This window comes from Coturnix japonica, chromosome 11, assembly GCF_001577835.2.
Source record: "Coturnix japonica isolate 7356 chromosome 11, Coturnix japonica 2.1, whole genome shotgun sequence".
Classification (NCBI taxonomy): domain Eukaryota; kingdom Metazoa; phylum Chordata; class Aves; order Galliformes; family Phasianidae; genus Coturnix; species Coturnix japonica.
In genome coordinates, this window is record NC_029526.1 from 10,634,710 (window position 1) to 10,659,849 (window position 25,140).

General features: G+C 36.3%; 1 protein-coding gene across 5 annotated transcripts in view; it reads left to right on the forward strand.

Moving 5' to 3' along the window:
* The window catches only part of CDH11 (cadherin 11), a 228,116-nt gene that overhangs the window by 185,952 nt on the left and 17,024 nt on the right, over positions 1-25,140 (forward strand). For 3 of the 5 annotated variants that reach the window (XM_032447058.1, XM_015874075.1, XM_015874076.1), the window contains 5 exons: positions 2,790-2,920; positions 21,590-21,985; positions 23,234-23,528; positions 24,267-24,386; positions 24,857-25,024. In XM_032447058.1, the coding sequence (XP_032302949.1) occupies positions 21,758-21,985; positions 23,234-23,528; positions 24,267-24,386; positions 24,857-25,024 (811 nt within the window). In that variant the 5' untranslated portion in view covers positions 2,790-2,920; positions 21,590-21,757. Of the gene's footprint in view, positions 1-2,789; positions 2,921-12,113; positions 12,247-21,589; positions 21,986-23,233; positions 23,529-24,266; positions 24,387-24,856; positions 25,025-25,140 lie in introns of all 5 variants that reach the window. The other 2 variants (XM_032447059.1, XM_015874078.2) reach the window with 2 other exon arrangements.

Below are 25,140 nucleotides of genomic sequence, written 5' to 3' on the forward strand. Positions count from 1 at the left end.
TTTCAGTGCAAAGTCTAAGAAGCTGTGAGATTCCGTTCCTCTGCTTTTCAGACTCTTAAATCTTTTTATCATGCAAGGACAATGCAGGATTCAGCTGCCTCTTAGGCCACAGGACTGCCCATTTAACATCATGCATTGTGAAATAATTACCATAGTGACAATGGGTTTGAGCTTTTTTTTTTCTTCCCCCTCCCTCACCAGCAACATTTCAGAAATTGTTCAAGTTGTCACTTTGTATAAAACGACACTGAAGACATGGCTTATTTTTCCCCCAAAAATCTTGTTAGAAGATTCGAATCAAAATGCCACTGTGTCAAATCTGTTTGGAGCATTACAACTGTTTAATGGCTGTTTTTCTAAGGTTTTATTTTAAGAGTTATAACCAGACTTTGAAACAGCCTTCTGTAAATACAGCAGTTGTTTTGGCTTTTCTCCTTTTTTAAAGGTTATGGAGTCTGTATTACTGAAGTTCAAATGTAGTCGGAAATAACATACAGAAAAGGTGGTGATATCTGATGCCTGTGTATTAAAATTAATCAACTAAACTATTTCTTGTGCTATGTTAATGATGGGAATCATTCAGCAGTCTTAAATCTCACCTCTCTTGAAAACTGATATCTGCAGGAGTTTCTCTCTCCTTGCCCGATGTTAGTATGAAGATTTATGTGCTTCAAATAATGGTCAGTACTACAAAAAAATATTGATTTGTAACCTCAGATGTCTGTTTAAATGCAACGTAGCTTGAAAATGGAGCTTTTATTTGACAGTTCAGTTATTACGCATGTAGGCACTTCTCTGTCTCGCACTCAGGTATGCATACAGGAAAAAACTTAATGCAGCAGGTCAGACTGAAGAGTAGTCATATCTATTACCAACTGCATTTGCTGCTTTTAAAAGCAAAAGCAGATCTTGGGAAAAAATAAATAAAAAAAAAAAAAAAAAAAAATTAAGACCGTGGAGATATGTAAAAGGATATTTTGAGAAATACTTAGCAACTTCAGTTATTGTCAGCATGAGGAAGCCTTGAACTGCAAAGTCATTTGCAAAGATGTCATCTGTAAAGATAAGGAGCAAATGATCAAAAGAAGGAAGTTCGTTCACTTCTAGTCTTTCACATAGACAGACTGTGAATTGGTTCAAAAGGTCCTTCATGGAGGAAATAAAAAAGATGAATTTGGTTCCTGAATTAACATATTTAAAATGTTGTATGCACTTTATAGTGTATTGCATAATTGTTATGTGTGTTGAGTATTTTCATAAAGCACGTGGTTTGTATATTGGCAGCTGTCATCATAGAGAACATTCCTTATTTCTTGGAGCTTATCAGCAGACTTCCCTATCCCAGAATGACTTTGCTTGGATGTAGATCACAAATAAAGACAGAGAGTGAATATATCTGCAGTCACAGTTGACAGTAGAATCCTCATAGTATTGTCTTTTGATGGATTATGTGTGAAGTATGTTTAAGTATAATATTGCAGTATTTGATATGTAATATTCAGAAAATGCCTGTTAATTTCTCCTGAATAGTTTTGTTAGCAACTTTGAAATTTACCAACTCTGCTGCTGAACTATTCATCACCAGTAAAACCTGACTGCTTTAATGGGAGTGAAAGGGAGTGAGAAATTGAGGACTGATTCAGAAGAGGTAGCATTAGAAGTTTATACTGCAAAAATTACTGACTTGAATGTAGATAAAATTGTTTTTAAATGGTGAAAACACAAATTGCACAGGTTATTTTGCAGTAATTCCTCCTAAACTTTGTCACTGACAAAGGCTGAAAACCCTGGGTAACTCAGCCTGACTTCCTTGGCTGAAATGGATCTTAGTAAAAGGATTAATTTAATTCTCATTAGTACTGTCAAAGTATCAAGTGAGAATCATGAATCTGGTGTTTACACTGGTACACAACAGTAGGTCATAACAGAGTATTTCTCTGGCGCTTAGTCACATTAATTGTATTTTTTACCTGTGTGAGAACATATTGTTGGAAACATACAGAATGATGACTGTCTGCTCCTCTGAAACTGTCAGCATTCTCAACTTCTTTGTTTAGATGCAGAAGATTCACTTTGCCTAGTGAGTGAAGAAGCCAGTTTATTTTTCTTCCTGTGCCTTTCGCGTAGAATATCTCAATGCACTCTCCCATTTAGAAAAGAATGCTGACTACTGAAACTGATGAATTTCTTACAGAGGCACCTCTTATTCAGTTTCTTTTTCAAAAGTCTTATCCTATTCCTGACTGTAGCACCAGTTCCACTCACCAAAACAAATCCCTTCTTTCTTATAATGGTAATAATACTAATTTTCTAATATGCCTTTAGAGCACTTGCAAGTGTTCAAAGCACATAATATTGGCTATTGGTATCTGCAGCTGTTCCTATTTCTTTTCACCGCAGTGTGCCTTATATTGGATAATGTTCCTAAAACAGATTTTTCCATAGATATAGATGTATTTTCTTGTTCTTTCTTTTTACTTATATATATATATATATATATATATATATATATATATATATATATATTTTTTTTTTTCCCCTGGAGATGACAAAAGAGATGTGAAGGTGTACTGAGATGGCCTCCAGCATTTCAGTGATGGGAACGTTCTTGCAATAGTCTGTTAAGACAAAAGCTGTTTATTAATTCTGATCTTTATGTGTAAAGATTATTGAATTACTGTTCTTTAAACTCTCTTTGGGCTGCTGGGGTAGTTTGTAGGTTCAACTTTAATTTTATTACAGTACTGACAATGCCTTGGATTTGAAATGTAGTTTTTCATTCTTTGCAGCCAGAGCTGAAGCACGGGAGAAGTGGCAGCAGAAAGCTTTCATCTGCATTGTCTTCAGTGTATCATTAAGTGGCGTTTCAAATGTGTGGAATATGCTACATAAATTGGCAACGTGTTTCCAGTGGGTGAAAGTAAGTAGCACATCCAATTGTGTGATCTTCTGAATAACAAGTCGGATATGCTTATCTCCTCTCTTCTCTCCAGCCTACAATGCTTGTGCAATACAGGGAGTACAGGGAGAATTTTTGCTGTGACTAATCTCTTGCTTGTTAGGAGCTGTCAGCTACTGTATCTCATACAGTTTCACAGAGTTTATCCATTGGTCTTGAGTTCAGCACAGCCGATGTTGTAGGACATGGAGTGTCCTGCTGTGCCTTTAAGGTATGACTTGATAATGTGCATCTTTGGAATTACACTTATTTAATTTCTGGCTTGGAACTTCAGAGAACCTCTTGAAAACTCACAGCAATGTAGCAATGAAGAACAGAAATGCAATACATTCTCTAATATGTAGGTTTATTTTCATCAGTGTTTCTGTACTTGGTTTATTTCTCTGATATTTTGTGCAGTATCTATCAGCTTAATAGAACTGTTCAAACATGGCTTAGAAGAATTTGGTGGTGACTTAGGCTTCAGAGAAGGTGGCTGCAGAAAGTGTGGAGATGAGGCAGTACTGGAAACCTGGAAACCCTGAACCTTAAAGTAGTGATATTTGCTGCCCTTAATGCCTTTAATTTTCCATATCCTCTGTGACTTTCAGTTTTGCAATTGTTTAAACCTCTTCAGATGTGAGAACCGTCCACTTACAGAAATATCCACACTTTTTTTTTTTTTTTTTTTTTAAAATTAACAGAGGAACGGAGTAAATGTAATAGGTTACAAATACATAAATGCTACCATTTTACATTCAAAAGCATAATCCCACCTGAATTGTGTTGGATAAAGATTACAAAGGCAGGATATTGAAACGCTTTGTCTAGCTGACTCATTCACAGTTTTTACATTCAGTGCACTCAAGTTCTGCTTGACAGAAGCTTCTTTTTAGTAGAAATGTCCTTGTATGGTGATTATTTCATTTCTGGCAGTCGAATCTGCTGTATAGCTCATCATCCTTGTAAGCAGCTATATAGATGTGTGTAAATGGTTTCCACCAACTTGTTAAGGTATCAGGATGTATTTGACAGTGGTACATACAACATTCAATTTGCTTTAGCTGTGAAATGTGTGAGCTCCTTTGCTTCTTCATTAGGAATGTGAGATTGATGTCCTGTCATTCACTGAGCACAAGGTCCAGAATTTGCAGGCAATGGTCTGTTCATTTGCAGATGCAGTTTTTCAATTGAATGAAATTAAAGATGATTTGGTTGGACCAAAGGCTTCCAAACTTGGCTTCAGGTTCATATGTGAGCATCAAAAAGACACAGTAAACAATCTTAATTGGTTGTGCTTTCTGTTTCATTGAGTCTCTCCTCTGTGCAAAGCTATATGTGTGTTTCTTCATTCTTACTTCTTCAGTTCATCCCTTCTGTCACTTTTCTTATGATTTGGTTCAGGCCTAGTAAAACACTTCTTTATCTTGACTTCAGAGATTCACTTCCAAGTGTAAAGAAAATCTTAAAGGAAAACCCTCCACTGTCATTAGTATATGAAGTAACTGAATTTAACCAACTGAGTTTCATGTTGAGGTTGTGGGTTTGTTTTTTTTTTCCTGCCTTATGTGACAAAATGTTGTGTCTATTTTTGTAGACTTTTTTACATTTCAGAGTTCAAACAAATCATTTCTGAAAGCAAGCTTCCTGCAGAGTGACTGTAGGGTGTTCCCTTTGGTTGGAGTGTGAAGTGGATCCTTACACAAAAGAGGAGGAATAAGCAGCTTTTGTTGATTATCATGTAAACCTGGGCATCCATATTGCTTCTTAAATTCTCTTCCTTTGAAGAATCTTTCATTTTTAAATTGTTTCCAGCTGTGCCTGTTCAGGAATGCAAATTTCCTGTTACAGTATCCAGATAATCAAATGGTTTACAAGCTAAATATTCATGTTTAACTATTGTTAATGGAACAAAGAATGACAGTGCAGAGGAAAAGACATTTCTGAGCTCCTCTGGAGCTGTGACATAGACTTGGCTGCTTAGTCACACAAAAGATGCCTAGCAGTTCCCTTAAGTGGGAATATCCTGACTAGAGATTTCCTTCCTGTGCTGCATGAGATGTGCATACTGAAGTTCTAAAGAGACTGAGAGTAAGCATGACTGATGAGCTTCTTCTCAATTATATTTGTCTGATAAGAATTTTGTCTGAATGGTCAATTCACAGGGTCAATCCATTATACTTAGGCAGTATTCCTTTCTGAGAGTATAAACCTTTTGTATAGGATGGAAAACTGAGGTTTGCTTGCTGGATTTATAAATTCAGTTTTGTACTGTTTTTGAATTGCCATTTTTCAGATAAAGCATCCTTTTCCTTATTAGTTTTTAATTCTCTCATAGTAAACCTGACTGTAATAGGAAAAATACAGTGTTTCTGGTGTACAAGGTAGATCTTGGAAGCAAATTGCTCTCTTGCTTTTTTTGTGCATAAATGCCAGGTGGAAATTAGAATTATTTTCAGTTGTGTAGAATTGCCCTGTCTTATTACTCTGCTAGCATGTTTAATGAAGCCTCTAAACCAGAAAATGTTATCTCTCCAATTGCCTGCTTTAACCTGCATTACATCTCACTTTATTTCTATACAAGTAGCCATTTCTATAAGTTTTAAGACCTGAATTTTTGAAATTTTGACCCACAAAAGCACAACACAGAACAAACACTTAGAGGATCTGCAGGGTTCACGTTATGTTTTAGGTATTACAAGTCTGAATGAAATAGGCTTATATATGACTGCAGAATCTTTGATTTTAGTGGGAGGACACTCCAAAGTACATCAAATCCAAAGGTTTTTCTTAAAGTATAGCCTGAGAGTCACAGTGTCGAGAACAATTTCTTTGTGTCAGTCTCATTGCACACATTCAGTGTAATGAGCTGGACTCTGAATTTGTTACCTCTGCTCTGTTGATGCTCTCGGAGACTTGCTTGAGCTTATTTCCAAGCGCCTTAGGAACTAATGTTAGAACAGTGTAAGATGTATATCCTGGTCACACAGATAACAGAGGAATCATTATTTTGTTGCAAATCACTATGCCTTCTAAAATAACTGAAACTCTGGTTGTGTTGGGGAAAAAAAAAAAAAAAATTCTGTTGAAATGCTGAAAATAATGCACTGTCAAACACTCATCTCTGCTTTTTCCCAGCCTTCTGGGAAATCCCAGCCTTGTTTGGGTTACGGTGTGCTCTGCCCTGTGCACTGGAGCACTTTTGCTGGGCTGTGTTGCAGGAAACTGAAGGCTCCCATGAGGCAAGGTTTTTTGTTTTTGTTTTTTTTTTTCTAAGTCAAGGAGTGACTGCACTACACAAATTGCAGACTGGCTGTAAGAGAAGAAAAAGGATGGAAAGGCTCAGACCTTGGCTAGAAAACTCACCACAAGTCCAAGACTCTGTGAGTCAAAACAACTTGAAGTATTCTGGTATTAGTTGTGGAATAAAATTAATTTCAGACAAAATTTAAGAAGTTATTTTAAAGGTGGGAAGTGTAAACCAACAACAACAAACTCAACATTTCTCAGGAAAAATATTGACAGAAATCTTCAATTTGCTACTGTGATGAACTCATTCTATGTTTACTGAGAAAACTGATGTCAGCTTTAAGTATAAGGGCTCTTTACAGTTCCTCTCTTATGGTTTTCCTAAAAGTAATAACAGTAATAGCAGTAGTAACAGCAGAAAGAATATAGAAGACTAGAAAATTTAAACAAAAGTAAGAACTACATTATGTCTTGCACACATTTTATATATAGAAAGACTGCTGTGTATTTAGCCATTTCAGGTTTCATACACCACAAAAAAACTGTCATCAGTTTTACTTAGAAGATTGTTTGTTGTCTCAAACATGGTTATATGGTTTACGCCATAAACCAAGATGAAAGTTGTTAATTTGGTTATCTTGAAATGGTTAACCAAACTGATGGCTGCAGTGTTATAGTTGAAGAAAAACTTAGAAATGGCTTCAGTATCTCTCAGGAGTACTTGCTAATGTAGCCACGCAAATGTATGCTGTTTATGTGGCTTTACTAATTTGAATAAACACTAATAAAGTCATACAAGTTGCAATTGCTAAAATCTAATGTAATGCATAGGATTTTCCCACTTTATTTCTGACAACCTGCATTTGCAACCATTCAGTTACTTTATTTTAAAATGGCTTTTCAATTATATTCTAGTGCTGTAGGGGAAAGCCTTCTGACAAAGGTATGACATAAACCATTTATACTGCAGTTCCATCATAGTTCCCATAGCTAAACTAGACTGGACAGTTCATTAAAAAGAAAAATTAATAGTACAAGGTTGCAAGGAAACAATAACAGATTATGACTGGCCTGTGGCAGCCTACTGAATTCATGCAGTGGAATAAAAATGATTCCCCTGTCTCATAAATGAAGGTTTGTTCCAAGGTTTTAGGCTAAGTCTATACTTCTATTCCTTCAGAGGAGGGAAAAAAAAGCAATGCAGTTTCCTGTCTGTAAAAGCAATACTTTGTAATTCCTGCTGAATTTTAACACGCACTCTGATGACACAGAAAGTACATATGTTATTGTTCTTTGAATGCATAATAATGTACATAATATGTAAAAGACTACACTAGAACACAGCAAAAAAAAGCAAAAAAAACCCAACAAAAAACCAAAACTCTTCTGGGCAGAGGCATCGAGTGCAAAATGAGGGCAGAATCATGACTTTGTCCCATTCTTTTTTGTCTAAGGTAGTAAGTACACCATAGAAGTCTGAAATTGCTGTCTTCCTGCATGGTAAAACCCTCAGATTTGTAATTCAGTGGCATTTTTTTTTAGGTCCATTGCAGCTGCCTGTGTGCCAGCATTTGTGATTTATCTCTTCCTTAAGGTTGTTCTTCAAGGTATAAGCAGGTCTTAATGGATTTTTTTTTTCTAGAAGTTGCTGCATATTTTCCTGATTTCGTAGCTGGATTTTCTATATAATTCTGGTATGCATGGCAAGTATGCAGGCTTGTATTTTACCATTGAAATATGAGTTTTATTATAGCAATGCTATAAATTCCTGTCTTAGAAGATATTTTAAACAATATAGGCTCTAGGATACATTAAATATTGCTTTTGGCTAGTAGCCACAACCTTCTAATGAATTCAACAGGATAGCATAGAGGCCAGAAAATGAGGAATCTGACTCAATATAACATATGCAATCAAATTCAGGACTGACCCTCCAGAGTATTCTCTGGTTCTGTTTATGAACACCATCTCCTTTTTCAAACAGCTTAAAATACTGAAAAGTGATGGTTGTGAGATCTGATCTCATTGTGCTTTTATGAGCTTTTACTTGCTATTACAAGGGAAACTTGGATATTTGGCCTCTCATCCTCTCTTCCCTCCTCCCACAGTAGAAAAAACAGATTATGTAACCTCAAATGTCTGGTCGCTGGTCATAGGCCTCCTGGCTATCTTGGCTAAGTTTCATGCTATAAGCTATATTTTGCTAAGGCTGCAACGAAGCAAAAATAGCCAACCAACCAAAAGGCTCCCTATAAATCCCGAGCTGTTTTCATACTTTCACTGCAGGCAACATGCATGAGCAGCAGTATGTTGTAGAGCAGACTATTGCTCTTGGTTTCCACTAACACTTAACACTCATTAATGAACTGTTCATTTCAGGATTGGATACTAACTGCAGGTTTCATTACTGTCTTCTGTTCACATGTCCAAAGGTGCTGTTTTTGTCTTCTCTCCCTCTCTGCCCTGCATAAGGCACAGGAGAGAGCAGCCCCATCAGAGGGAACAGTTTTTCAGTGAATCACAATGACTCACTCCAAAGCAAGTTCAACAAAGACTGTGTTGTGCTGCTTCAGAGTGAATGAAGCCAGTGCCCAAGTGGCTACTGCTACTCTGCAGCTTGCAGGATAAACAATATCGTACAAGAGTTGTGTTTTCAAGGAACTCTGCATAAAATGGAATTACCTTTTTTCTCCTTGTAGACTTACAGCAATTTGATTTGCTTAAAAAGTGCTTTTGCTTAACAAAGATAAAGAAATTAAGTGGGAAAACTTCTCAGCATAGAATAGAATGATAATGGCTTTTTGAAAAAGAGCCAAAACCTGCTCTCTTGAACAGAGGTTGGTGTGCTGCTGGCCCAGGCATTATCTGGGTTAAACTTCTTCCCACATCCTGATAATTCCCTTCAGCACAGGCTGAGTTTTCTTGAGTTCAGTTCTTCAGTCCTTTGTGCATATGAAACACTTTGCCTGTGAGCTGTAACTTCTGTGGTGTGCTCAAGTTACAGGGCTTGATTTTTCCATCAGTTTATTATGCTGCTGCATGTGCAGCCCATGTAGGCCTAAGGAACAAAACTTACATGCAGAGCTGAGAACATCTCACCTTTCTCTTTCTTCATGGCTAACAGACATAAAAAATACTTTTATTACCATTTGTATTTTTGCATAGTCATGCATATTATAGTTAAATTTAGCTAGAGCTGTTTACAAATAATGTAGCATGATACAACTACCTGCATATAATCTTCATAATGAGTCTTGCTTGTTTCTAATATATATTTATCACTTGTTGGGTCTGTATCTGAGTTTACCTAATGAAGCTTAACCTAAATGGCATCCACAAAAATTGCACAAATAGCTTTAAAACATCACAGTACGTTTTATAAGGCAGTGTTTACTCTGACAGATGCTGTATTTGAACAAGGAATTTGAATGTTCAGAAAGATCCCAGTTCTTGGATGAATCCCCAGATCCCGATTCTCCAGCTGGTGCCTGTCTGGTGCTCTGATCACTGGATTTTCAGGAAGCTGTTTTAAGTTGTAGGTGAATGTAACAAATAGTTCCTTTTCCTTTTTGATCTCTCGTGAGTGTTTATACTCAAAATATTGTTTTTGTTCTTCAAAGTGGCAAGAAAATACAGGTTAGCATAGTAGGGAAACAGTACAGCACTATTCCTGGATGCAATATTGTAAAATAGATAAAGCAACCAAATAAATTCAAATACTAATCCATGTGGGTTAGTCTTACTCAACTTTACATTGTTTACTGTAGAGATTTGAAGGAAAAAGAAAACAGGGATGTTTGTTGTTACTAAGGAAAGCAGTAGCCCTGAAGTTTTACATAAGCTTTTATAGTAGGAACTCCAGGTTTTCTGTAATGTTAACAAAACCAGCAAATACTGTATTCAAATTCTCTGGGGTCTGAAATCCAGACTAGACCAAAGAATAAGGCTGAGGTTTTAGCAGTTGGTTTTAATGATTAAATCTATGGATGCAGCAGGTTGCTTGGCTGGTGTATGTCCAATTTCCACTTTGGAGAATCTTTAACAATATTTAAGAAATTTATTTTAAGAAAAACAGAGCAAAACTCAACTCATGGTACACTCAACACTGTAAACAATTTTATCTTGGCTTGCTAAGCAAGAGAAGAACACGTGAAACCATTGTTTCATATTTGAAAATTCACTGGAATTATGAAAGGCCCATTTCTCTTTGTCTAATTGGATACATGGAGGTTAGAGGTCTTTGAACTGCTGAGTTACATTGCAGAGAACTTTCTTCGTGCTCTAAAAGCCATTATGTATTTCTGCTTACATGGCGAATGGCATTTTATACCATACACTTACACATTAGTCTTAGGCTTTCAGTCACCTTCATATTGTCCACCACCTGCTCACTTCTAAGACAGTAATTTAGGCTTCTAGTTCACACCGTCTCTCTTGGGTTTAGTGCGTGTGGTCTGTAAAAGCTTTCTATTGACTCATAACTTCCATTTTCTTTCTCTATACGCACCCAGGACTGTCACCAGTCATTTTAGTTTGTTTCTTAATTCAACTGTCAAGTAGAAATTTCCTTTTTTTTTAAAAAAAAAACAAACGGGAAAGGTGCAGAGTTTGTAAGTATTCCATCATTTTTCCAATAAATGAAGCAAGTACAAATGTTTTTAGAAAGATAGCTTGGTGACAGACAATCTCATCTCTCTTTACCCCACCAGTTCCTTTCCCGAAAAAAACATAAGAAATCCTAAAGCAATTTACTTAATTACCATTATAGGAGTCTTCAAAGGAAACTGGTTGGACTGAAATAGTAATATCACTCTGGCATCTTTTTGAAGATAACATTTTTGTACAAAATATGCTGAACATTAGGGTATGTTTAACGGGGGAAAAAAATATTATTTCACCCTTTTGACTGAAACCTTCAGACTTTTTTATGTATACATTTATGTCAGTTCTTATTGGCTATACATGTATACCAGTTTTTCTTCTTGGCCTCTATAAATTCTTCTCTTTTATCTGCCTAATATTAAAGTAATTACATCCAAAAATTATTTTGTTTTAAATTCAGCAATTCTAACAACTGTTAGGCTGTATTCTCCTTTCTTTTTTACAAGCCTTTTTGTAAGTAGCACTTCACTAGTCTCCATTAGAGAGAAAGCAGTGTTATCAGTCTGGAATCCAAAGGTTTGCTTGACTGGTCACGCACACAAATGCTTTCCTACTGTCTTATTACTTTATAAGGACACTGGTAATCTAAGAATGGTAATCTAAGATGTAGATACAATCTTGTATTATCCTGATTATTGCTCTGTTAAATTCAAGATTTCAGCATTGTTTTACCAAAGCTTGTAATCCAGTTCCAGAATATATCTAATCATAGCTGACTCATCGTCTCAGCACAAATCTAATGAGAAAAGTGCTCATTTTTGCCAGTTTCCCATGACCCGCTTTCAGTGGAAAATCAGTTTCTGAATTTAGGCTTATTATGCAAGAACAACAGTAGGTTTGAGATATTTGATGTATGCCTCTTCTGCATTATATCACAGGCCCCAACTACATCAAGCTGCTGTTAAACAGCTCTTGCTAGTGGTATTTATTATAAAGCATAGAAATGTTTTGTTGCAGTCATCAGTAATTATAGGTTACAAGTAATTCCAATCCATAATCTCTGGGATGCATTAGTGTTTCATATGATCAGTTAGAAATACATAATTGGTTTGCCATAGAACAAATTACGTTCATGCCAAATACACTGAATCATTTGCCTTTTTTTTTTTTTTTTTTTTTTTTGCAAATATCTCATTTCCATGAAAAACAAATTTTAATTGCAAGTTAGCAAGCCTGTCTTATTTTGAGTTACTTATGTGCTCAGCTTCTAACCTGTAGCACCTTACCAGCTTATTGTCTTTTTTTTTCTTCTTAATAATACCAGGAATTATGTTTTAGTTCTTACAACACTGGATTGTGTCACTTGGAGCACTGAAAATACTAATGGTTCCTCTGATTTATGCTGAGAGCAGAACGTGATGCACAGGGAACAGAAGGGGAAGTTGTACCTAATGCAGGTATTACTTTGTTTCCGTGTATGTGCTGTTTTAAAGTAGAAATATTCTGTGCTGACTACGTACAACAAGACATCTCAGAAAATACTCAAGAAAATGTTATTTTGAATTAGAGTCTTTTGATTTAATGGATTTAAAATAATTGGCTAAATTTGCACTTTGGATTCTTTTGCTTTAGAGTCTCATTTGGTACCTAAACAGTGATGGTCTCCTTTATTAGAGCTTTTGACACTGCATTCAGAATAGGTTTGAATATTCTGTTGTTATTGCCCCATGCTGTTGAGTCAGAATAGTCTCTTCAAAATCCCTGTCTATGAAAAAAAATATTTGAGTTGTTCATTGCAAGTATCTTTATGGAAATAAATAAATAAATAAATAAATTGCTCTACACTGGAGCAGTTATGCAAACGATCAGAGAGGGACTTACATGTGCGACTGGCTGAAGGACGTGAACCCTTCCCTCCAAGAAAGCTAAGAAGGAAAAGTTGATTAGAAATTTAGCTCTCACGTTTCTTTCATCATCAAATGTATTTGAAAATGAAAGAGACTCCAGGTAATTCGTTAACTTGTCAAGTTTTATAAAGATAAGAGTTACAGAGAATCTAATTACTTGAGCCTCTCTAAATGGGAGTCACTCTGCTTGCTAGACATAAGAAAACTGCTGTCTTTTCAAGGTGCCTATTTCAAGGTGTATAACCCACATGTGCTTCTGAAGTGGTGATCTTTCCTCAGAAGCTTCCCTACTTGAGGGAGGTCACGTTGAAGGGGAATGGGGGGATCAAGGAGTCTAGGAGAATTATATTCAAAGTGGCAAAACATTTTACAAGACGGAAGCTTTCTGCAGTGAACAAACTGATTAAAGATTCAGCAGAATAATGTATTCCCCATTCAGACATCTTGCGGAAATAATTATTTCCATCACAGTCCTGAATACTTTTCTTTGAAGGAAAATAATTTTTAGATATTTTGTTGTTCCAGAGAAATACAATTTTACAGGAAACTCAATTCTAAGTTATTTCTATCAGTAGGTTACTGCACGTGCTTCCACATTGGCATGGGGTATGTAAAAGCTGTGCAATATTCACTTTGGGTAGCTGCTTTCACCACTTAGCAGGACTTTTACCAGAATAATGAAAATGCTTTGGCACTATGAAATGTATTATAGAGAAAGCCATTCTGCAGCTTCATGCTCCTTAATATTGACTTTTGTTATATAAAGACCACAGAACATGCTATACTAGCCTGGCATTTCAGTAGCAGAGCTGAAGCTGCCTCCAAATAAAGCTGTAAGTACAACGCTACAGGTTCAGTTTAGATTTCTGATTGTTTGGGGATTGTTAGACCTTCAGCGTGAGGTTTGTAGAAGAGAAGATAAATTAATAATTCATTGGAATTCATGTTGCTTTGGTTTGGTTGCTGGATAGGTTTGCCTGTAGTCATTAGTTTTTTGGTAGTTTCTTGGTTATCATCCTTTGATCTTGAATTTGTCTTATTTTTATTATATGCAAAAAGATTTAGTTACAATACAAGTGTTATTTACAAGTTCATAGAGAAAAAATAATATTCAGGGTTGGCTTTTTGTGTGAGCACAGTATCAGTAGTTGGAAGTAAGGTGAAATTAGATGTCATTATTTCTTCCATGTGGTGTTTTTTATAGCCACTTCCATAAATAGGGAACTATGCTGAAACTAGTGTGGATGTAGACTACAGCTATACTGTGTGTTGAGTGTACAGGAAATTAAGAGAATGCTGATTTTGACTGAGATGCACAAGAATGTAATTACTATTTAAAATAAACTCTACCAAGAGCTCAGTCATTACTTCAAATGACTCTATCAATCACCGTGTTCTTTAATATAACTACCTTTCTTATGCTGGTTGTTTTCCTGTAGGGTTTATGCTTAAAAGCAGACAGTCTCTGTCACATTTATCTTAAGTTGATCTCCCCAGGGCAGCAAGTAAACGTAAAACTCTGTTTACAGCCATTTTTCATTTCCCAAACCTTTTAATATCACTCTCTCAGGCTTATTTCTATGTCATTTGCTTTGTAATGTACTAAGCTGTCTTCCTACTTTCTTCTGCTTTGTATGAGGAACACCAAATGGCAATTTCACTGTTCTTGAATGAGCACAAATTAAATCAAGTCTGGTGAAAATACTTTCCTTCCACGATGATTGCAGAGGTAGATACTGAAGGATATATCACATCATCAAGAAGTTATTTTTCTTCCTCTTTCCTGCAAAATGATTTCTGTTTTCAAAGAATCATCATTTTGTGGTTCTTTGCCTGTGGTTTTCTAATACTGAGTCTCAAAGCTGCTATAGAAAAATATGGCTACATTTCAGAAACTTCTTTTGGAGCAGCTGGGGATTATTGGCTTTAAATATTTTAGTAATCCAATACAGTGCTATAAAACATAATTTAAAATTGCAAAGGATTAAGATTCTTTTGCATTGGATTCTACAGAACTCAGAATAGAATTCTACAAAGCTTACTTAGCATTGTTAAGGTAACTTTTATTGCTAAAGATGAAAATCACCAGTTCTGTTAAGATGTTATTAATATATTTAGAACATGCAAATCTTACTATAGAGGAATTGTGGCTGTTTGCAGACCATGTAGAAAGTTATATATAAAACTATCTCTGCAAAACTACAAGCTTGGGTTATAATCTGTTATAACTGCACCATGCTCCCGTGCAAGACAGTGGAATATGAACAGGGAAGGTGAGGGGGTTTCCATTATTCACTAGAATACCTTGCAGATTTTTTTCCAAAATGCCTCTAAACTTGAAAGATTTCCCTTTTTGGATTACTTTTGCCTCATAAGACTAGTTCTGGTTCATGAATGACACATAAGACTTGATATCAATTTGCATTCAGATGAGGGTTATTTGCTGTTTGCTCCAGTGAGACCTGAAATATACTTCAACACAAAGAGAGATTCAGTTCCTCCATAGGGCTCACAGGAAGTCAGTTGCTGGGGAGAAATGAGATTTACCACTTACATACACAGCATGGAAATCTTTTACTGTATCAGAGATCAGAGCTTTTGTCTCTTAAACAAAACATTTTACATTTGACTACTGGATACTGACTTTCAATGCTTGACCCTAATTGATAATTATATATATGACTAATCTCATGGGATTAGTCATATTCATTAAATCAGATTGCTGGGTTAGGAGGCCTTTTTTATTTTTATTTTTTTTTCCCCATTTTTCTATTTAATATGTGATAAGGAAAATGATTCTAGTGCTGCTTAGAGGAGGAACTCTTGATACATGGATGGAGCTGTATGTCTCACAACTGCCAGGGGAGGGGGGGGGGTTCACAGGGGGGAAGCAAATATCCATCTCCTGATGGGATGACATTTAAAGCAGACCTTGCAAATGATGATATGCTTGTGTTGCACCAGGCTTACTCTGGCTACAATGGAAAATGGCAGTAACTCTTGTTTATAATCTTGTCTGGATGCAGGATATCTAGGATCTCATAGGAAGAGATAAGCATTTCTCAAGACTGAAAGACTTGCTTTCCTAACTGGCTTTTCCATATGTGTCATACAGACTAGATGTTCTGTGCAGCAGCTCTGATACTTTGCATAATATTATTTCAAGTAAATAAAATGTCGTCTTCTTTCTAGCACATTTTTTTACATTGAATTCATCTGAGCTAAAATAAGTGCTCAGCAGTTGGTCTGATAATGTTACAGCTTAAAATCAAAAAGTAATTGATAGGATTAAGTGAAATGAGGAGGTTATTGATTCTCAGTATTTTAGCTTATTTCATAATCAAAAGAGACTGGACTAATGTTACTCCTCTGTGTACCATTTTCTTGAGTCAAGGAGGGAAAGAAACAGAACTCTGTTTAATTGTTAAATGGAATAAAAAAAAAAAAAAAAGTTAATTGAAACCAAATATTAGGCTGTCAAGATTTATGAGACCTGATAGTAGCCTTCTGCACCAAGAACTGACTTGAGTCAAAAATATTTTCTTACTATGTGGATTTCTTGAAATTACTTAAGATCAGGTATTGGAATGCAGCAGTTTACAAGGGGATAAAAAATACATGGCATATTGAAGTTCTTTATCTGTGCATTCACTCTGCACATACAAGAATACATTCAGCAGTGCATATGAATATGAGACAGGTACATGCTAGCAAACAGAACTAGTGCACATCCCCTCAATTCATGTGTTTTATTAAAATCTCCTAAAGTAGTTAAATCATGCTATGCCCCAAAGATTAACCAGTATGGGCTCAGTGGGACTCAACTGATTATTTGATCTGGAAATGTGATTCCCACATTCAAGGAAGAAAGAGTAATCGTTTCAGTGAAACCATGGATTGTCAGTCCAAGCCTGCTCAGAAAGTTGTGTCCCAAACAGAGTGAAATGCCCAGGATACACCTGGATAGATAGAGGCGAGAGCCTTGTGCAGTTGGGCATTTCCCAGCCAAAGCAGGTCCCTCTGTGCTGTGGGAAGCAGGGTCTCAGCCAGCTGTGCTCTGTCCTGTCCAGATCTCAAGCATTCTAAGAACTATAGAACTAAGAGGATCCAATATTTATTCCTTCATTAAAAAACTATTACTTTATTTATTGGATGATAAAATTGTTTTAAAATGAATCGTTCATCTTTTCAACTAATTCTAATTACAGTTAAAACCTCATCTGGACTGGGAGTTTGCTCTATTTACTTGAAACTCTTGCAAAACATTTCAGAACACAATCATCCGTTATTATATTGCTTCACTGTGCTCTTGTCTGCTTTCTGCCAAGTTTAGTCCTGAGAACAATTGATATTTTAATGTATCATCCAGAAGTTACAGCCTAGTCAAATCAGAAAAAATTGTTTAGTCTATTGTAATCTGGCATATGATCACTTAATAGCACACAGGAAGTAAGCGTGAATGTTTGGGATTATTTTAGCTATAAATATAAAGGAAAAAAAAAATGAAAATTGGCTAGACTTCACTTCCGCAACTGATCTTGTCATTAAACTAGTCATTGCTGGCTCCTTATTTTTGTCTATTAGTCATCTATAAACAGTCATTCAAATTTGTGCGTGAAGTTTTGTAGAGCAGACTGGCTTTTCGAGTTAACCTTAGAGCTACCACTACTTCTCCGCTGTGCCATGCTGCATTTGAGTCCCTGTGTTCTGTAGTCTCAGTGCAAGGATGCAGAAGGATGCTTGGAGTTGCTGCCCTGGGGAGCAGGCAATACTGTGGTTCTCCTCTGCGCCACAGTCTGTGTATGTTGTTTTATTATTTTTCAGTTTTATGATGGATGAATACTTAATTAGTTGAATAGCTCATGCTATACCATGCAGAGTAATGATAGATTCTATTTTCTAATGTCAGAAAAACAGAATTCTTTTGCAAGGAATCAGTGAACCAATTGAGCTGGAGGAAGCCTGTAAAGGTCATCTGATCCAAATCCCCTGCAGTGAACAGGAGACACCCACAGCTCCATCAGGTGCTCAGAGCCTGGTCCAGTCTGAATGTCTCCAGTGATGGGGCTTCTACAGCATCTCTGGACAACCTGTGGCAGAGCTGCCTTACCAGCCTTATAGTAGAAAACTTCTTCCTTACATGAAATCCAAATCTCCTCTTCTGATAAAATTGAAACTTGTTAATTTTATGTTTCCAAAACTAATTAACAACTATAAATAAAAACAGAGCTATTATCCGCATAGGTACAAGTGCTTATTCTACCAACTGTTTAGGGAGACATATTTCATTTCCACGCAAACACTGCGCATGAAGTTCCCCAGGGTGTGGACCAGATACTGTTTTACTGTTTCCCATTCCTGCATACCTTGACTGATCAAGCCATGTGAGTAGCATTCTGGAGTCTCAATGTATTCATGTGTGCTTCTGATGTGATTTGATCTTGTGTGCTGGCTAACACTTCCTTTATCCCTCACAATTTTTGGTACCAGAATTGTGAATACAAATTTGTAACTAAAATCTGTTAATTGAATTCTGCCTGTTGTGAAAAACTGCACCTTAGCTCAAGTGTGGTGTTGATTCTTGCTTTTAAGGAAGTGGGAAGCAGGATTGGATTTGTACAGATTTCTATGGAAAATGTAGGATTTCAAAACTACATGTTGCACAATTCTGAGCAAGAACAAAAAAAGATCAGGATGTTGCAGTTTGGTCAATTGCCTACTGAGATTCAGCTTGCTGTCACTAAGGAGTATAATCTGTATGTTCCATGCTTAGCTGGTGATGAGGTATTTGTCCCTCAGTGGTGTCCATGGGAGAAAAGGAAATGCTTTATAGACTGTTTAGCTGTTTTTCTTTAATTTCTACTTGCATAAATGGGAAACTATTAGTGCTCAGCAGCTGAGTTACATTAAAATATTTGAAAGGCCTTGAATAGAATGTTTTGGTGGGGGGAAAAAGAAAAAAGACAACAACTTATTTCTTGTCAGTACTACTGCTTCACTTTTAATGTAGTTTATTTTATTTTAACTATAGCTTACGAGCATCTTGTACACCTTACCTCTTAGGAAGAAAGTATTCTGCAGAAAGCCCGGCTGTGGCTGCTTGGAATTGAACAGTTCTACAGGCTTCAGCAGAGCTCTGTAGTTTTATTTTAACTTCTCTGATGATGATAGGAGACGTGGGCCTTACTGCTGTGATGACTTCAGTGTAAGTGAACAGACAGATTACCTTCAGGCAGGGAGAAGGAGAGCGGTCAGAAGGCCTTCCAGCCTGCAGCTTGTGCTGTCACTGCAGCCTCTCTGGAGCAGAGCACTTCCCCTGGAGCTCAGCTGGTATTTCTAGCATGAAGCCCTTTCCCAATGTAACTCAAAACAGAAGCAATTGCCATAAACAAACATAGTGCATTTTTATTTATTTATTTAGCCTAGATAATGTTCAGATACAATCTGAAGACATGTAACCTTGTTGCTCCCTTCCTGTATGTATAACCAGAGGATAAAAACAAAAGGTAGCAAGCAATCTCTGCTTTAAATCCACATTAGTAAATTAAGCATGGGTGTGTGATTAACGTTTTGTTTCCAGTACTTCATATTTGAAGAGCTGATAATAAGCAGGATTTGTGTCAGCTTGGCTCTTCCATTATTGTTAAGCATCTTTACAAAGTGCTTACGGATTTACATAATGGTACTGAGAAGTTTGGGAATAATGGCCACATGCGTTTACTTATTTTCATTGTTGAGATCGTGATGAAATGTTAATGAAGAATAATTATCAGAGAGTTTAATTTTCAAACACTTCCAAAATCTATTAATGTGAGCAGTTTACTTAGCATTTCATAGCAGTGGGTTATAGAATGCACAGCTGTTTGGGTGTGCCTTCCTACCTCATTTCTCTTTGGAGCATCTAGGCCTTGTTTAACATCCCAGGAGTGCAAGTGCTCACAGCTGCTGCATTCCAAGTGCTATGCTAGCTCCCTACAGTAAGCATACTTGTCCATGGCAGGTAGGTTTGATTTGATTTATTTATTTATTATTTGCAAAACTGGGGAAAACCAGAATTGGCTATCATAAAAAGCTACTATAATAATTAGTGTTGAAAGGCTTCTTACACTCAAGCCATTTCTAAAACAGGTTAAATATTAGTTTTCAAGTTCTTTACATCCTACCTTATTTTTACCTCTTCACAAAACAGATGCAAAATGAACTCTAAAGGTACAAGCCTGCCTAATGTTCCAAGGTTCACAGACACATGCTATATCATTGCAATTGAATTTTAAAATCATGTTTCTGACCAAAATAATAGAGACTGTTTCTTTCCCATCTCTCTCATGCTGCTATGAGTCATCTGTGATGTGGCATCACGAAACAATAGTGAACAATGAAATGCAAGCACCACATGCTGTCTTTAATAAATGAGAAAGAAATTCGTAGAAACTCCTCCCTTGCTGCCAGATTATATTAACATTGAAATGTATGGCTTACATTTAGTTCACTATGCTGGTGTCATTATGGAGCTGTAATTGACATTAGAGCGGGTTTTTGTTTTTTTGGTTTTTTTTTTAGGAAATAAAATCCAACTGTTAAATTCCTTACTTAAGAATTCCTTCTCTATAAAACTATTTCCCAGTGCTGGGTGTTTGCCAAGGGATGTGTATGGGAGGACGTTGACTGCTCAGAACTTGAAACGTTTCCCAAGATGAGTGGGTTGATTACTAGTGAGATATTTATCTGTTGCTGGAGTTATAGGTTGTGATACAGGCTGAAGCTTCTCCCTGTATTCGCGTTTCCTTTGCTACAAATACCATCTCTTTTTATTTCTAATGAAAAATGATTCTGTTTTGAAGCAGTTGGTAGTATATATTCTGTGTGAATATAATAATATCCTGTGTGAATGTAATATTCAGTGTTTCATAGCATCTTGCAGCAGAATAAAGTGACTTACACTGAAAGATAAAACAAAGCATTCTAGTGACCTAGTAAAAACTGGCTGCTTTGTAAGGGCTGAAAGAAAATATGTTGGAAAACCCAGTGGTAAATCAAAGCAGCCTTTAAGATGGATTGCTTGCTGATGGAGGCATAGACTTTAGTTGAGGTTTCACTGTATTATGCAATTTCTGCTTGAAATGCTAATTCTGATCTTGTGCTTTAGAAATTATTAGAAAGTAAAAAAACAATGTAATTATGGTAATTTGAAGCATGGGGAAAGCAGAAGTAAATAACTACATCAATTGCTATATTAGTAAAGACATTTATCATTACCAGAACAAAGACAGAAGAATGGACAGTCAGTGCTGTTCTCAGCTTTGGTGACTCGATCCTCAGATGGAGCAGAAGGGCTTTTCCAGGGACCCACATCCAAAACATATGTCTTCCTAGTTCTGTCTCGAAACACATAGGTAGTTATTTTTGGCACAAGAATCTCTTGGTCATTACAAGGCCTTTTTCTAGGCACATGCAGGAATATTCCATTCTTGATAAGCAAGTATCTTGGTATCTGTCTTATATCTAAATCTACGGCTTAACAGCTTATATCTGAGGCTTATATCTAAGCTCCTAAGAAGGCTTAGATATAAATTAGGTATTTCTACAGTCATCTTGCATCTTGGGCTAAGCCTTTCTGAAAGGATCATTGAGAGAATATGATTCTCTGTCTTTCAGTTTCCGAATGAGTGCCATAACCAGCAACTCAGGAAGTTTCATGAGGTGGCAGTTAGTTAGATGTACCAAAGCACCAACAACTATGTGCATTATCTAATGTTTCATAATTTTTATATTTTATTGTAATTACCTTGAGATCTTCTAAGTTATCCCTGAATTTGTTTTGCTTAGTAAAGAAGTTGTTAAACCTCAAAGACATAAAAGAGCTGACATTTTTCTTCATTTTGCTTTCTTTCAGGAATTAAGTTGGGAAGCTGCAGAACATTAAAGTGATGCATTCCAGGTGTGGTGGCAACGCATGTGCAGAACATTTTATCTGAAACTTTTCAGTGGCCCGAAACCTACTAATTTCCAAGGTGGAAGGGGTATATTCTTGGATACTCCTGTGCCTACTAAGTAACCAAAAATGAAGGAGGACAATTGTTTACATGCTGCTCTTATCTGCCTGGGCATGCTGTATTACAGCCATGCCATAACTACGGAAAAACTAAACCACGTACGGCCATCGCTTCATGGTCACCATGAAAAAGGAAAAGAAGGACAAGTTCTGCATCGTTCAAAACGAGGCTGGGTGTGGAATCAGTTCTTTGTTATAGAAGAGTACACGGGACCAGATCCTGTACTAGTGGGAAGGGTAAGAAGTTGTTTTTCATTCATCAGTTATTAATTATTACTAATACCTTTATTTTGTGAATTGTTTTTCTTTCTTGCCATTGCTTTTCTGTTGTATTAGCTCCTTCTTCAGCACCTATTTCTTTACCTAAAATTAATCACATTGTCGTATCTCAATTAAGGAGCTGATCAAAAACTACTGAAATGAATACAAGTTTTTCTACTGAGCTTGGCAATCTCTGAACGAAGGCATATAGCTGCCACTTAAGACCATATCAGTCACTTGAACAGTGTGTGCTAAGAATATGCTGGAATCATTCTCAAATCTTTAAAAATGATTACTAAATCTGTAGCGTTTAACCCAGCAGCTCAGAACAGCATCCTGCTCTCCCTTCATCCTTTCATTTTCAAGTGATCAGTAAAATCAAATATATGAGGGATGTGTTTAGAAAGAGATATAAATCTGTGTATACCTGTGTATTTGAACATACCCTGGGCAGATATATATATACAGACTATATATACATATATACAGATAAGTGTATGCAAATAAAACACCATATTTAATTGTTTATAGTGAGTCAGCTGTGCTGTGCTGACTTATCAACACAAATAGAGGAGAACTGGATCAGTGACTCCAAATACTGTTCTAGCTATTCTGAGTTTTAAAACTTTTACAAGTGTACAATTTGTAGATGTAAACAGAAAATGATTAAATACATAATTTGGGTCAATATTTCCCTCATTCATCAAACCAAAATGTGCAATTTTTGTGAAAGTAATATAGTTCAGCAAGGATTTACTACTGATGTTATTTAGTTTGTAATAAAGAAGTTGCAATTAAAAACTAGTTGGAAATCAATGGTTGCCTCATTTGTTACGTCCCATCTGTCACTTCAGTTTTTATACAACATGATGCTCCATATTGCAGGATATGATTACTATGAAAGGTACAAAATCTTGGTAAAAATGGCTCTTCCTTCTATCTTCATTTGAATCAAAAATTTGTTATAACAACCTTCTTGTGTATTTTCATCCTTAAATCTCAAAGCTTGGGTCTCAGCTGCACCCTATGTGTAGTAGCATGCAATTGCACAGGTAGCATTGAATGTAGCACAGATGTGCTCACAGCATGGGTTTGCTCATGGGTTACTGCCTGATGTACAACAAGGTTTTTGAAAACTGAAATTTCAATATTTTGTTTTGTTAACATCGTAGTGAAATGTGTGCCATCTTGTTAAGGTTTGTCTGTCTGCTTCACATTTTGTAGCTTCATTCAGATATTGATTCTGGAGATGGAAACATTAAATACATTCTCTCAGGTGAAGGAGCGGGAATCATTTTTGTTATTGATGACAAATCAGGGAACATCCATGCAACAAAGACACTGGACCGAGAGGAGAGAGCTCAGTACACTCTCACGGCACAAGCTGTAGACAGGAACACTAACAGACCTTTGGAACCGCCCTCTGAATTCATTGTTAAAGTCCAAGATATCAATGACAACCCCCCTGAATTTCTTCACGAAAACTACCATGCCAATGTGCCAGAGAGATCAAATGTGGGTAAGTACTCATAAATGCACTGAAGTTTCTGGTCTTATGAAGGATACTGCATTGTCACTAACTTTTGCTTTGATTTAATTGTTCTAGAATTTTCAGTGGTAGATTTTACTTCATGCTCAGTCAGTGATTTGTTCTGTTTATTTAATTAGCTGACCAATTCAAACCTTGTGCAGATACTATCATAGCTGAAGTGTCTCTATATTGCTCTTAAAACACAGTTGTTTCCTCTTGGGAAGGAGTGTGAGGGTCCACTAGAATTTATGGAGAGTGAAATCTCTGGGGTAAATATAAAGACCATTCCTTTAGCTGAACTGAATGAGTTATTGCCATTCTACCTATTCAGTTTTCATCTCCTGTTGAAGCTTCTGTCTATCACAGAGATTTCTATACAATAATTTCTCAGAAACTTACTGGCAAAAATTTAAAAAGAAAACTCTTTTGTTTGACCCTGTAATGAAAAAAGGAATATAGTGCTATAAACTACTGAGGAAAAGAAACTTAATGATACAGAGTGACCGCTGACTTTGACTTCTATATCTTCACTGTTTAGAACAAGAATCTCCAACACAGTTGGTAAAAAAGATTGTAGAAGTATACTTTGTCATGGATAAATTGCTAAGTAATTTTTTTCATCTATCAAACCTGGCCATGTCACAGGACTGGAAGTACCTCTGCATGGTTCTTATGGACACATTTGCTTCTGTTTGTATTTCTTCTGTCTTTCCCTTCCATTTTTAGGTACATCTGTTATTCAGGTAACAGCTTCAGATGCTGATGATCCTACATATGGGAACAGTGCCAAATTGGTTTATAGTATTCTTGAAGGTCAGCCGTACTTCTCAGTGGAAGCTCAAACAGGTATTATTGACCAGTTTATTTGAGTAGGACTTCATAACTGGAATACATTAAAATGAATGAGATATATTGATCAAGGTAGTACAGTGGCTATATCTACTGATGTATTTGAGCAAAGCTTCTTTCATTCTCTGTTGGTAATAGTTGTTTTACAGGTTGGTCCCCTGGCAATTGGTAGATCTTTCTGGGTACACTACAGTAGAAAAATGTTTCTCTCTTTTGTGAAAAGATATGTTATGATGGAAAGAAAAAAGTTTCTGTGCTGAACTGAAGTTCCTCAGGGTACTTCTGGGCTCAACTACTGAAAATATTTGGATTAGTTTGCTTGCATAGTGTGATGCACAGTATGGGGAAAAGAGAATCTGCAACATTACTGCAAATATTGCTGCATTTCAATGTGTGTTAAAAAATGCAGTGTCCAATTATTCATTATGCAAATGTGAAAATTTGACTTATTTTCTTTGTATTTGTAGGAATTATCCGAACTGCCCTTCCAAATATGGACAGAGAAGCTAAGGAAGAGTATCATGTGGTAATACAGGCAAAAGATATGGGAGGACACATGGGAGGCCTCTCAGGGACAACCAAAGTGACAATTACACTTACAGATGTCAATGATAACCCACCAAAGTTTCCACAAAGTAAGTAACAAATTACTTTATCACAGATACTACTACCCATATTTGCCGACATATTCAAAACTTCCACAATCCTTAATTAATGGATTATCCTAGCACATATGTGAATAGATAAAGAT